Source organism: Solanum lycopersicum, chromosome 12 (genome assembly GCF_036512215.1).
Source record: "Solanum lycopersicum chromosome 12, SLM_r2.1".
In the NCBI taxonomy this organism is placed as follows: domain Eukaryota; kingdom Viridiplantae; phylum Streptophyta; class Magnoliopsida; order Solanales; family Solanaceae; genus Solanum; species Solanum lycopersicum.
This window is the reverse complement of record NC_090811.1, coordinates 22,545,344-22,558,146: the sequence shown is the minus strand read 5'-3', so window position 1 is coordinate 22,558,146 and position 12,803 is coordinate 22,545,344. Positions and strand designations below refer to the sequence as shown.

At 39.8% G+C, this 12,803-nt stretch overlaps 2 protein-coding genes across 2 annotated transcripts; both read left to right on the top strand.

The window, feature by feature from the left end:
- The first annotated feature begins 1,221 nt into the window (after nt 1–1,221).
- LOC138340613 (uncharacterized) lies at nt 1,222–4,527 on the top strand. Its single transcript, XM_069292533.1, has 2 exons — nt 1,222–3,103; nt 3,706–4,527. Exon 2 carries the CDS (start codon nt 3,892–3,894, stop codon nt 4,366–4,368), a length of 477 nt encoding a protein of 158 aa, XP_069148634.1. The 5' UTR covers nt 1,222–3,103; nt 3,706–3,891; the 3' UTR covers nt 4,369–4,527.
- LOC138340258 (uncharacterized) lies at nt 4,425–5,045 on the top strand. The gene is made up of 2 exons (XM_069291972.1): nt 4,425–4,746; nt 4,864–5,045. Exons 1-2 carry the CDS (start codon nt 4,425–4,427, stop codon nt 5,043–5,045), a joined length of 504 nt encoding a protein of 167 aa, XP_069148073.1.
- The last annotated feature ends 7,758 nt before the right edge of the window (nt 5,046–12,803 follow it).

Here is a 12,803-nt window from a genome sequence, read left to right as displayed (position 1 = left end):
AATAAGTATTTAAAGGGCGTAATTGTCCTTTCACGTTTTAAATGAATAAATAAATAAAAAAATCAAAAACAGATTTGTATTTATTTATTATTTGACTGATTTTTGAATTAGTCTCCTAATCCAAATAGTCCTCTCTCTCTCACGCTCCTTAACTCTCTCTCTCACGTTCTCCATCTTCATCACATTATTTCTGCCAAAAATATCAACAGTTTTCATGCTTGAAAAACTCACAAAAAATTTTCAAGTAAAAGAAAATAAGTAATCAAAACGTCAAGGCTAAGAGAGGTTCGTCGAGAGAGGTGTGCGTTGAAGTGAATTGGGAGTGGTTTGGAGGAGTTTTACGGGCAGCAACATTAAAGTTTGAACATCGATTAAGGTATGGGTTTCTTCTCTCTTGGCTCCTTTCCCAAGAGGCCCCTTACGATTCAAGTTATTCATCTCGAAACTAAGGCTGTTTCCCGTTGCATGCCCCTGTCACTAGCTCCCAATGAATTTTTAGGTTGGGTATGATTGCTGGTAGATTTAGGTGTATATTATGTTTTCGCGATGAATATGATTATGTTTGTGTACTTGGAATCGTATGAAAGGCAACCATGTTTTTCTTGAAATTATGTGTAAGTATGTTACAGTGAATGAGGTTCTTTATGTAATGCTCCAAAAGTTTAATGTAATATGATTGTATATTTTTCGTGAATAAAATGGGGTAAGACGTGAAGTTCATATGAAATGTTAGGTGGCTTGATTGAGGGAGTAATTCTTGGTTAGACGAATCTATAAAAAAAAATATAATGTGTAATTAAAACATTATGAATGAACCATGAAATTTCCCTAAGAATTAATGTTAAACTTGATGAAAAAGTGAAGAAAAATCGTAGAATAAATTTCCAGAACTTGAAAATAGACTTTAAAAGAATCTGGAAATTTTTGAACATCAAAAGAATTAAAAAAAAAAGTTTTGAGGCCTGCAGGGATCGAACCCAGGACCTCCCTGCAGCATGCCTTAATTAAAAAAAAATGGGGCTGGCAGGGATCGAACTCGCGACCCCAGCCACGCGCGAAAAAAAAAAGGATTAATAAGGGAATGTTGGCGGCGGGGATCGAACCCACGACCCCCATTCGCGAAAAGAAAAAAAAAGGGGGGATTTAAAAGGGAATGCTGGGGGCGGGGATCGAACCCACGACCCCCAGTTCGCGAAAAAAAAAAAAAAGGGAATAAAGGGGGCTGTGGGGGTTCGAACCCACAACCTCCCTATTCAAGCGAATGTAATTAAAAATAATAATAATAATAAATTAAAATTCTAATTAAAGTTGAAAAAAATTAATTCTCTTATGTAAACATTGAGATTAAATTTAGAATTTTGATTAAAAATAGAATACTAATTCTTTTATGTAAATATTGAGATTTAAATTAGAATTCTAATTAAATTAGGAAATTATTCTTTCATGTAAATGATTGAAATTTAATTTAGAATTCTAATTAAAATAGAAAATGTATTATGTCACGAAAATGTTGAGATTTAATTTAGAGTTCTAAATTTATGAATATTAGAACTAAAATCAATGAAAAATATAAATGATGTCCAAATAATTCAAGATTTGGGTTCTCGTGCCCAAACCTCCGTATTGATACATAAGTCATACATGAGTAAAATATTCAAGAATAATGTAATCTACTTTGATCAAAAATCAAGATCTTGGTATATATACAAGATACATAAGTCTTGTAATACATAATCTTAGGAAAATAAGAATCACTTAACGAACTATAAACGAAGCCCCATGGCTTGTATGTATAGACACATAAGTTTAACATACGTTCAAAAAAATAAGTGAACCTAAGATGTACGTAATGAAATGAAGAATGTGGTGACAATCATGATGTGAGGCTAATGTATATGGAGAGAGCAATCTCAAACGAGCCTAAGTAAATGTTACCAATACGTATTCATCAATGAGGGTGTAAGATAATGAAGAGACCAGTCTCTATAAATACTTCAATGAAAAATATTGAGTTTAAAACACTTAATACTAATAATGAGATGAGAAATCATCTATTGAGCTATGATGCCCTCATACTAGAAGACAACTTCCATGATGTATGAGTTGGATGTAATGGAACTTTATACTGAGCACCGATAGGCTAGCTATGAGCGGTGATGCCTTCTTTCGGGAAGGGCGGAGGTTCACGTAACTCTCATGAGATGAGACTGTCCGGCTTGCCGGGTATGGGTCTCCATACATCTCCTAGTCTTTGAACCTATATTGCCACTATAGGGATCTGGCGGGGTTAAATTCCCATATACGCTAGCATGTTATTGAATCGCTTTGGCCGGTGATTCCACCTCTTTTCGGTGTGGGGAAGACACTGGATTTCATGATGCTCACATGATCTATGTCGGTTAAAGTTAAAGTTCCCAATGAATGAATGAGGCCAGCCTCAAATGAATCATATAAAGAAATGAAGGATACCGAAGGTGTTAGGATAGGATAATCAAGAGGTGAGCTAGACTTAGGTAATGACATTAGGTCATTCCTGATCATTGCACAACAAACCCGATGAAAGTCTTAAACTACATCCTAGGTATAGCTGGTGTTCGCACTGGCCTATGAATGAATTGAAATGAAATACGAACGAATGAACGAAGCAGGCTCTGTGTTTGCTGAAGAAGGCTCCCTAGTTGAGGTCCCATATGTTGAGCCCTCATTTTGGGAAGTCTTAAGGTTAAGTCTATGATAGTAAGGTCTCATGGTATATGAATGAACAATATGAAAGAAACTATGTGCTATATGTTATGTGTTATATGAAGATATTATGTGTTGTGTGCCATACCATAACTATAATGATGCATGTCACTCTCGTGGCATAACCTTCCTAATCTCATTTTAGCAAGTCCACCGACTTGACTTCCAAAAATCATGTTGTTAGGAAAGAGCTATTCTTTCTCATGCATGTCCCTGGTGTGTGCTTGCATATACCCATACTTAGTACAAGTGTGTACTAATTCCATACAAACATCTACTTTTAGGTGCAGGCACAGGTGTACGGTAGAGCTACAAGTTCTTTGTTGCAGCTATCTGGACGTCAGCATTCATCCGGAGTTTGGTAGGTCCTTATGCCTTCGAGGATGCTACTGTTTTACATTCTAGCGTAGTTTTAGAGTTGAGCTACTGGAGCATGTTCCACTAGCGTTTCTTTCCTGTTTTGGTTCAGACTTTGTATTGGTGCTATTTTGGCTGATATACAATTAATATTTAATGAATTATTTCTTTCAGTTGCTTATCTCTTAAATGTTAGATGGTTGATGATGAACGATTACGAAATGTTAAGAATGTTCAGCAAGTATGATTAAAGAATCAAAAATTCCAAATTTTCCGCTAAAATTAATCTATGTAAAGTAAGAATGACGTAAGTAGGCTTGTCTGCGACCTCTGAGAGATCAACGACGCCGGTCTCGTCTGGGGTCTAGATTCCGGTCGTGACAAAGTTGGTATCAGAGCGCTAGGTTAAATTCCTAGAATAATTAGTTCACATCAACCACATTGAGTAGTTTCTAAGTCATGGTTGTGAAGTGCACCACTATCCTGGATTAGAGACTGCATGATGCGTAGGAAAAACTTCCCTTTTTCTGATCTTATCGTGCTTATCCTAATGTTTGAATTCTTGGTGTTATGAACGTGTCTAACATCAATCTTGTTGTTTTTCAGAGAATGAATACTTGGAGGACTAAGGGTCGGAGGACGGGAGCAGCTGCAGCTAGGGGTAATCAGAATCCACCCCAGGCTCCAGCTGAAGGAGTGGCTATGCCTGTTAACCCAGCTGGGTTGACTGATGCGGAGGTGAGGGCATCTCTAGCTCAGATGGCACAGGCCATCACAATGCAAGCCTAAGCTATGACTGCCCAAGTCAACCGGCAGGATGTTCTAAGGGAAAACCCACCGGTTCGCAGCATAGCTGACAGACTGCGAGACTTCACGAGGATGAATCCTCCAATTTTCACAGGGGCTAAGACTTCAGAAGATCCTCAGGAATTTATAGACGAGTTGCATAAGATACTGGTGGCCATGGGGGCCACTGATATTGAGAAGGCTGAGTTGGCTTCCTACCAGCTCAAAGATGTTGCACAGACTTGGTGCAAAATGTGGCGAGATAACCGTGTCCTAGGAGAGGTGCCAGTCACCTGGGAGCTGTTCAAGACAGCATTTTTGGAAAGGTTCTTCCCTAGAGAGATGAAAGAGGCCAAGGTTGAGGAGTTCATCAACCTCAAGCAAGGATCCATGACTGCCAGGGAGTATTCCCTGAAGTTTGTGAAGTTATCAAGGTATGTACTTCCCTTAGTATTTGATAACAAGAATGATGAGAGTACTTAACTTTGTTGGAATTATCCAGGTATGCTACTCCCTTGGTTTCTACCAGCAGGGAGGAGATGAGTAGATTCCTCACAGGAATCAATGGAGACCTGGAGGAGGATTGTCGGGCTGCGATGCTCCATGATAATATGGACCTTTCTAGATTAATGATGCATGTCCAGCAGGTAGAGGACAGCCGAAAGAGGAGAGGTGTACGTGATGTTAGGAGGCCTAGGCCTCAAGATCAGGCAGGTCCCAGCCATGGAGGCCATAGAAATAATTTTGGCGTCCGCGAGCAGCCCAAATTTAAGAAGGGGCAACAGAGTGCTGGTAATTCTGACCCTCAGAGAAATACAACACCTAGAGGAGGCAGACCCGAACCCAAGAGGGGCAATGGAGGTGAGATGCAGCGCCCAAGGAAGGCTTGTACTAAGTACGGCCGAACTCACCTTGGGGAATGCAGGCAGGGCACTAATGCCTTCTTTGGTTGTGGTAAGAGTTGACACATGGTCAGAGATTGTCCCCAGAACAGAGGTCAAGCTGGGGGTAATGCTCAGCCTAGGCCTACCCCACAGGGTGCAGCAGCAGCCGAGCCTCCCAAGAGGAACAGATTTTATGCCTTGAAAGGTAGGGAGGAGCAGGAGAAGTCCGCTGATGTGGTCACAGGTATGCTGCAAGTATTCTCAACTTCTGTTTAGGCCTTACTTGATCCAGGGTCTACGCTTTCCTTTGTGACTCCTCTACTTGCCCTTACTTTTAAAGTACTACCTGAAGTCCTGCATGATCCTATAGTGGTTAGTACGCCTTTAGGAGAAAATGTGAAAGCTGATAGGGTATACCAGAATTGCCCAATAGTTGTGAGTGGCAGGGCTATGTGTGCAAACTTGATTGAGTTACCCATGCATGATTTTGATATTATTCTTGGCATGGATTGGCTTCACAGCCATTATGCTTGCTTGGACTGTCGTAGTAGAGTGGTGAGGTTTCGTTTCCCTAATGAAGAAGAGTTAGTCTGGGAGGGGTACAATCCGACTCGCCCTAACCCCTTGATTTCAAATCTTAAGGCCAATAAAATGATGGCCAAAGGGTTACTATGTCATCTTGTGAGTGTTAATGACTTAGATCATGACGTTCCTTCCATAGACTCAGTGCCTGTGGTAAACGAATTCCTAGATGTGTTTCCTGAAGATTTGCCTGGAGTCCCTCCCCTTCGAGAGATTGACTTTGGTATCGACTTAGAACCCGATACTAAACCAATCTCAATTCCTCCTTATAGAATGGCTCCAGCAGAACTCAAGGAGTTGAAGCTGCAGTTAAAAGATCTCACTGATAAGGGTTTCATTCAACCGAGCATATCCCCTTGGGGCGCTCTAGTGTTGTTTGTAAAGAAGAAGGATGGGACCCTTAGAATGTGTATCGATTATCGGCAGCTCAACAAAGTCACTATAAAGAATAAGTATCCACTCCCCAGAATTGATGATTTGTTCGATCAGCTCCAAGGGTCTAGTTTCTTCTCTAAAATTGATCTTCGTTCAGGGTATCACCAGCTTAGGGTTAGGGATGGGGATGTCCCAAAGACAGCTTTTCGTACCCGATATGGTCATTATGAATTCTTGGTTATGTCATTCGGTCTCACGAATGCACCTGCTGCATTTATGGACCTCATGAACAGAGTCTTCCGTGAATACCTTGACTCTTTCGTCATAGTATTCATTGATGACATTCTCATCTACTCTAAGACCAAGGAAGAGCATGCACAGCATTTGAGACTAACCTTGCAGATACTTAGACATCATCAGTTGTATGCCAAATTCAGCAAGTGTGAATTCTGGCTGAGGTCAGTGACCTTCCTGGGCCATGTTGTGTCCGATCAAGGTGTAGAAGTGGACCCCAGAAAGACTGAAGCCGTTAAGAAGTGGCCAAAGCCTCTTACACCCACCGATATCCGTAGCTTTCTGGGATTGGCTGGTTACTACCGCAGGTTCGTGGAGGGATTTTCTTCCATTGCTGCCCCACTTACAGCCTTGACAAAGAAGAAATCCAAGTATGAATGGACGGAGACTTGTGAGAAGAATTTCCAGGAGCTCAAGGACAGACTCACTTCAGCCCCAGTGCTTACTCTGCCTAAGAGTGGCGAGAATTACACTGTCTATTGTGATGCATCTAGGGTTTGTTTGGGATGTGTTCTTATGCAGGCTGGTAAGGTGATAGCCTATGCTTCCAGACAGCTCAAGGTTCATGAAAAGAATTATCCCACTCATGACTTGGAGTTGGCAGCTGTGGTGTTTGCATTGAAGCTGTGGAGGCATTATCTTTATGGAGTACATGTGGATGTGTTCACAGATCATAAGAGTCTCCAGTACGTGCTCACGCAGAGGGAGCTGAATCTACGACAACGCAGATGGTTGGAACTGCTGAAGGATTATGACATGAATGTGCACTATCATCCAGGTAAGGCTAATGTTGTGGCTGATGCTTTGAGCAGGATGAGCATGGGGAGTACAGCCCACGTTGAGGATGAGAAGAAGGAGCTAGTGAAAGAGGTACACAGACTGGCCAGACTGGGTGTGCGGTTGGTTGACTCTACTAGTGGAGGTGTTTCAGTTCACCCTAGTTCTGAATCATCCCTGATAGTGGAAGTCAAGAAGGGTCAGCATCTTGATCCGGTGTTGATGGAGATGAAGGACTCAGTGTTGTTAAAAATGAATGAGTCTTTTGCTTTGGGAGATGATGGCATACTTAGATACCAGAACCGGTTGTGCGTACCAGATGTAGATGATTTACGGACCAAGATTGTTACAGAGGCCCATGGGTCCAGATATTCCATACATCCAGGTTCCACAAAAATGTATCATGATCTTAAGCAGATTTATTGGTGGGATGGCATGAAGAGGGATATTGCAGACTATGTGGCTAAGTGTCCTAATTGTCAGCAGGTTAAGGCAGAGCATCTTAAGCCTGGTGGTCTGACTCAGATCATTGAGGTTCCGACTTGGAAATGGGAGGCCATTAATATGGACTTCGTAGTTGGTCTTCCGAGGACTAGGAGGCAGCATGACTCTATACGGGTTGTTGTGGACAGATTGACTAAGTCTGCCCACTTTATCCCAGTGAAGTCTACTTACAGGGCCGAGGATTACGCGAGACTTTACATTGATGAGATTGTGAGATGGCATGGGATCCCTTTGTCTATTATTTCAGATAGAGGAGCTCAGTTTACTTCACATTTTTGGAGATCTTTCCAGAAAAGCTTAGGCACGCAGGTGAAACTTAGCACTGCCTTTCATCCTCAGACAGATGGGCAGGCAGAGCGCACTATTCAGACATTGGAGGACATGTTAAGGGCGTGTGTGATCGACTTTAGAGGTAATTGGGATGACCATCTACCTTTGATAGAGTTCTCGTATAATAATAGCTATCACTCCAGCATTGGGATGGCACCGTTTGAGGCATTGTATGGTAGGAGGTGTAGATCTCCAGTTGGGTGGTTCGAGGTTGGAGAGTCATCTATTTTGGGTCCGGAGATCATTCATGAGGCCTTGGAGAAAGTTAGACTGATTAGGGACAGGTTGTCTACTGCTTACAGCCGACAAAAATCATATGCAGACAACAGAAAACGACCCTTAGAATTTAACGTTGGTGACCAGGTATACTTGAAGATATCTCCTATGAAAGGGGTGATGAGATTTGGTAGAAAAGGGAAGCTTAGTCCGAGATATGTGGGGCCATATGAGATCCTACAAAGCGTGGGTGAGGTGGCCTATGAGTTAGCATTGCCTGCGGAGCTAGCTTCTGTTCATCCAGTCTTTCATGTCTCTATGTTGAAGAAGTGCCTAGGTGATCCAGCATCAATCCTACCTGTAGAAGGTTTGGGGGTTGGTGAAGACTTGTCCTATGAGGAAATACCTGTTGAGATCTTAGACAGACAGGTCAAGCGGCTAAGGAACAAGGAGATTGCCACAGTGAAGGTATTATGGAGAAACCATCTTGTTGAGGGTGCTACGTGGGAGGCCGAGGCCGACATGAGATCCCGATATCCACATCTTTTCAACTCTTGAGGTTAGGCTTCCTACTCATAAGACTATAGTTCCTTATCTCTTTGTATTTGTTGCTATTGGCTGATTGTACATAGCAATTAAGTTATGATCTGATTGGCATTATGAGGTGTAATGGTAGTGTCATTCAGGGACGAATGTTCCTAAGGGGGGGATAATGTAACGATTCAAAAAAAATTTTTATATAAATAAGAATAAATAAGTATTTAAAGGGCGTAATTGTCCTTTCACGTTTTAAATGAATAAATAAATAAATAAATCAAAAACAGATTTGTATTTATTTATTATTTGACTGATTTTTGAATTAGTCTCCTAATCCAAATAGTCCTCTCTCTCTCACGCTCCTTAACTCTCTCTCTCACGTTCTCCATCTTCATCACATTATTTCTGCCAAAAATATCAACAGTTTTCATGCTTGAAAAACTCACAAAAAATTTTCAAGTAAAAGAAAATAAGTAATCAAAACGTCAAGGCTAAGAGAGGTTCGTCGAGAGAGGTGTGCGTTGAAGTGAATTGGGAGTGGTTTGGAGGTGTTTTTCGGGCAGCAACATTAAAGTTTGAACATCGATTAAGGTATGGGTTTCTTCTCTCTTGGCTCCTTTCCCAAGAGGCCCCTTACGATTCAAGTTATTCATCTCGAAACTAAGGCTGTTTCCCGTTGCATGCCCCTGTCACTAGCTCTCAATGAATTTTTAGGTTGGGTATGATTGCTGGTAGATTTAGGTGTATATTATGTTTTTGCGATGAATATGATTATGTTTGTGTACTTGGAATCGTATGAAAGGCAACCATGTTTTTCTTGAAATTATGTGTAAGTATGTTACAGTGAATGAGGTTCTTTATGTAATGCTCCAAAAGTTTAATGTAATATGATTGTATATTTTTCGTGAATAAAATGGGGTAAGACGTGAAGTTCATATGAAATGTTAGGTGGCTTGATTGAGGGAGTAATTCTTTGTTAGACGAATCTATAAAAAAAAAAATATAATGTGTAATTAAAACATTATGAATGAACCATGAAATTTCCCTAAGAATTAATGTTAAACTTGATGAAAAAGTGAAGAAAAATCGTAGAATAAATTTCCAGAACTTGAAAACAGACTTTAAAAGAATCTGGAAATTTTTGAACATCAAAAGAATTTAAAAAAAAAGTTTTGAGGCCTGCAGGGATCGAACCCAGGACCTCCCTGCAGCATGCCTTAATTAAAAAAAAAATGGGGCTGGCAGGGATCGAACTCGCGACCCCAGCCACGCGCGAAAAAAAAAAAGGATTAATAAGGGAATGTTGGGGGCGGGGATCGAACCCACGACCCCCATTCGCGAAAAGAAAAAAAAAGGGGGATTTAAAAGGGAATGCTGGGGGCGGGGATCGAACCCACGACCCCCAGTTCGCGAAAAAAAAAAAAAAAGGGAATAAAGGGGGCTGTGGGGGTTCGAACCCACAACCTCCCTATTCAAGCGAATGTAATTAAAAATAATAATAATAATAAATTAAAATTCTAATTAAAGTTGAAAAAAATTAATTCTCTTATGTAAACATTGAGATTAAATTTAGAATTTTGATTAAAAATAGAATACTAATTCTTTTATGTAAATATTGAGATTTAAATTAGAATTCTAATTAAATTAGGAAATTATTCTTTCATGTAAATGATTGAAATTTAATTTAGAATTCTAATTAAAATAGAAAATGTATTATGTCACAAAAATGTTGAGATTTAATTTAGAGTTCTAAATTTATGAATATTAGAACTAAAATCAATGAAAAATATAAATGATGTCCAAATAATTCAAGATTTGGGTTCTCGTGCCCAAACCTCCGTATTGATACATAAGTCATACGTGAGTAAAATATTCAAGAATAATGTAATCTACTTTGATCAAAAATCAAGATCTTGGTATATATACAAGATACATAAGTCTTGTAATACATAATCTTAGGAAAATAAGAATCACTTAACGAACTATAAACGAAGCCCATGGCTTGTATGTATAGACACATAAGTTTAACATACGTTCAAAAAAATAAGTGAACCTAAGATGTACGTAATGAAATGAAGAATGTGGTGACAATCATGATGTGAGGCTAATGTATATGGAGAGAGCAATCTCAAACGAGCCTAAGTAAATGTTACCAATACGTATTCATCAATGAGGGTGTAAGATAATGAAGAGACCAGTCTCTATAAATACTTTAATGAAAAATATTGAGTTTAAAACACTTAATACTAATAATGAGATGAGAAATCATCTATTGAGCTATGATGCCCTCATACTAGAAGACAACTTTCATGATGTATGAGTTGGATGTAATGGAACTTTATACTGAGCACCGATAGGCTAGCTATGAGCGGTGATGCCTTCTTTCGGGAAGGGCGGAGGTTCACGTAACTCTCATGAGATGAGACTGTCCGGCTTGCCGGGTATGGGTCTCCATACATCTCCTAGTCTTTGAACCTATATTGCCACTATAGGGATCTGGCGGGGTTAAATTCCCATATACGCTAGCATGTTATTGAATCGCTTTGGCCGGTGATTCCACCTCTTTTCGGTGTGGGGAAGACACTGGATTTCATGATGCTCACATGATCTATGTCGGTTAAAGTTAAAGTTCCCAATGAATGAATGAGGCCAGCCTCAAATGAATCATATAAAGAAATGAATGATACCGAAGGTGTTAGGATAGGATAATCAAGAGGTGAGCTAGACTTAGGTAATGACATTAGGTCATTCCTGATCATTGCACAGCAAACCCGATGAAAGTCTTAAACTACATCCTAGGTATAGCTGGTGTTCGCACTGGCCTATGAATGAATTGAAATGAAATACGAACGAATGAACGAAGCAGGCTCTGTGTTTGCTGAAGAAGGCTCCCTAGTTGAGGTCCCATATGTTGAGCCCTAATTTTGGGAAGTCTTAAGGTTAAGTCTATGATAGTAAGGTCTCATGGTATATGAATGAACAATATGAAAGAAACTATGTGCTATATGTTATGTGTTATATGAAGATATTATGTGTTGTGTGCCATACCATAACTATAATGATGCATGTCACTCTCGTGGCATAACCTTCCTAATCTCATTTTAGCAAGTCCACCGACTTGACTTCCAAAAATCATGTTGTTAGGAAAGAGCTATTCTTTCTCATGCATGTCCCTGGTGTGTGCTTGCATATACCCATACTTAGTACAAGTGTGTACTAATTCCATACAAACATCTACTTTTAGGTGCAGGCACAGGTGTACGGTAGAGCTACAAGTTCTTTGTTGCAGCTATCTGGACGTCAGCATTCATCCGGAGTTTGGTAGGTCCTTATGCCTTCGAGGATGCTACTGTTTTACATTCTAGCGTAGTTTTAGAGTTGAGCTACTGGAGCATGTTCCACTAGCGTTTCTTTCCTGTTTTGGTTCAGACTTTGTATTGGTGCTATTTTGGCCGATATACAATTAATATTTAATGAATTATTTCTTTCAGTTGCTTATCTCTTAAATGTTAGATGGTTGATGATGAACGATTACGAAATGTTAAGAATGTTCAGCAAGTATGATTAAAGAATCAAAAATTCCAAATTTTCCGCTAAAATTAATCTATGTAAAGTAAGAATGACGTAAGTAGGCTTGTCTGCGACCTCTGAGAGGTCAACGACGCCGGTCTCGTCTGGGGTCTAGATTCCGGTCGTGACACTCTCTCCCCAAGTTACTCCTCAACCTTATTAATTAAATAATTAATTATATATTTAGGGTAATTACGACACTACCCTTAGCATGGAAGAAAACCATTTTACCCCTAATCCCTCCAAACTTAAGATTTCCCCTTTTTATATACGGTAAAGACTCCTCCGGGTAGATTTCTATAATCGGGAGCCCTACATGGCTGGATCAAACCTTTCCTTGCTCAACTAATCCCTTAAGTTAGTTGGCTTCGCTTTCGAAAGGGTTTAGAGTTCTAGTTCTACGCGCATTAGTCCACGTGAACCTGGTCTAATTGTACGCATTCTATACACATTAAGCATTACCTAGCATATCTGTTTTTAGGGTTGTTACAATCATTAGCTACACATTATAAAGGTAAGGTAGATTAACTACCAATATACACATTTAACTATGAGAACATTAAGAGCATTCAGAATAACACTTTATAAATGAAACTCATAACATAAGGAGTCAAGCAACTCATATACATATGCAATACACCCAAAAAAAACCAAATACTAAGGGATTTTTTCTCAAGATTGAGTAAGAATAGAAGGAACAATAAGCATATCAACTACCTTCCTACTCTATACATTCTCCCCCACTTAGGGTAAACTTATCTAAAGCAAATCAAAACAATCATCGAGAACTTAGGACATACCAAGGCCTTCACTCGAGATTAGACTCTTCTTTTAGCTCTGATTACATAG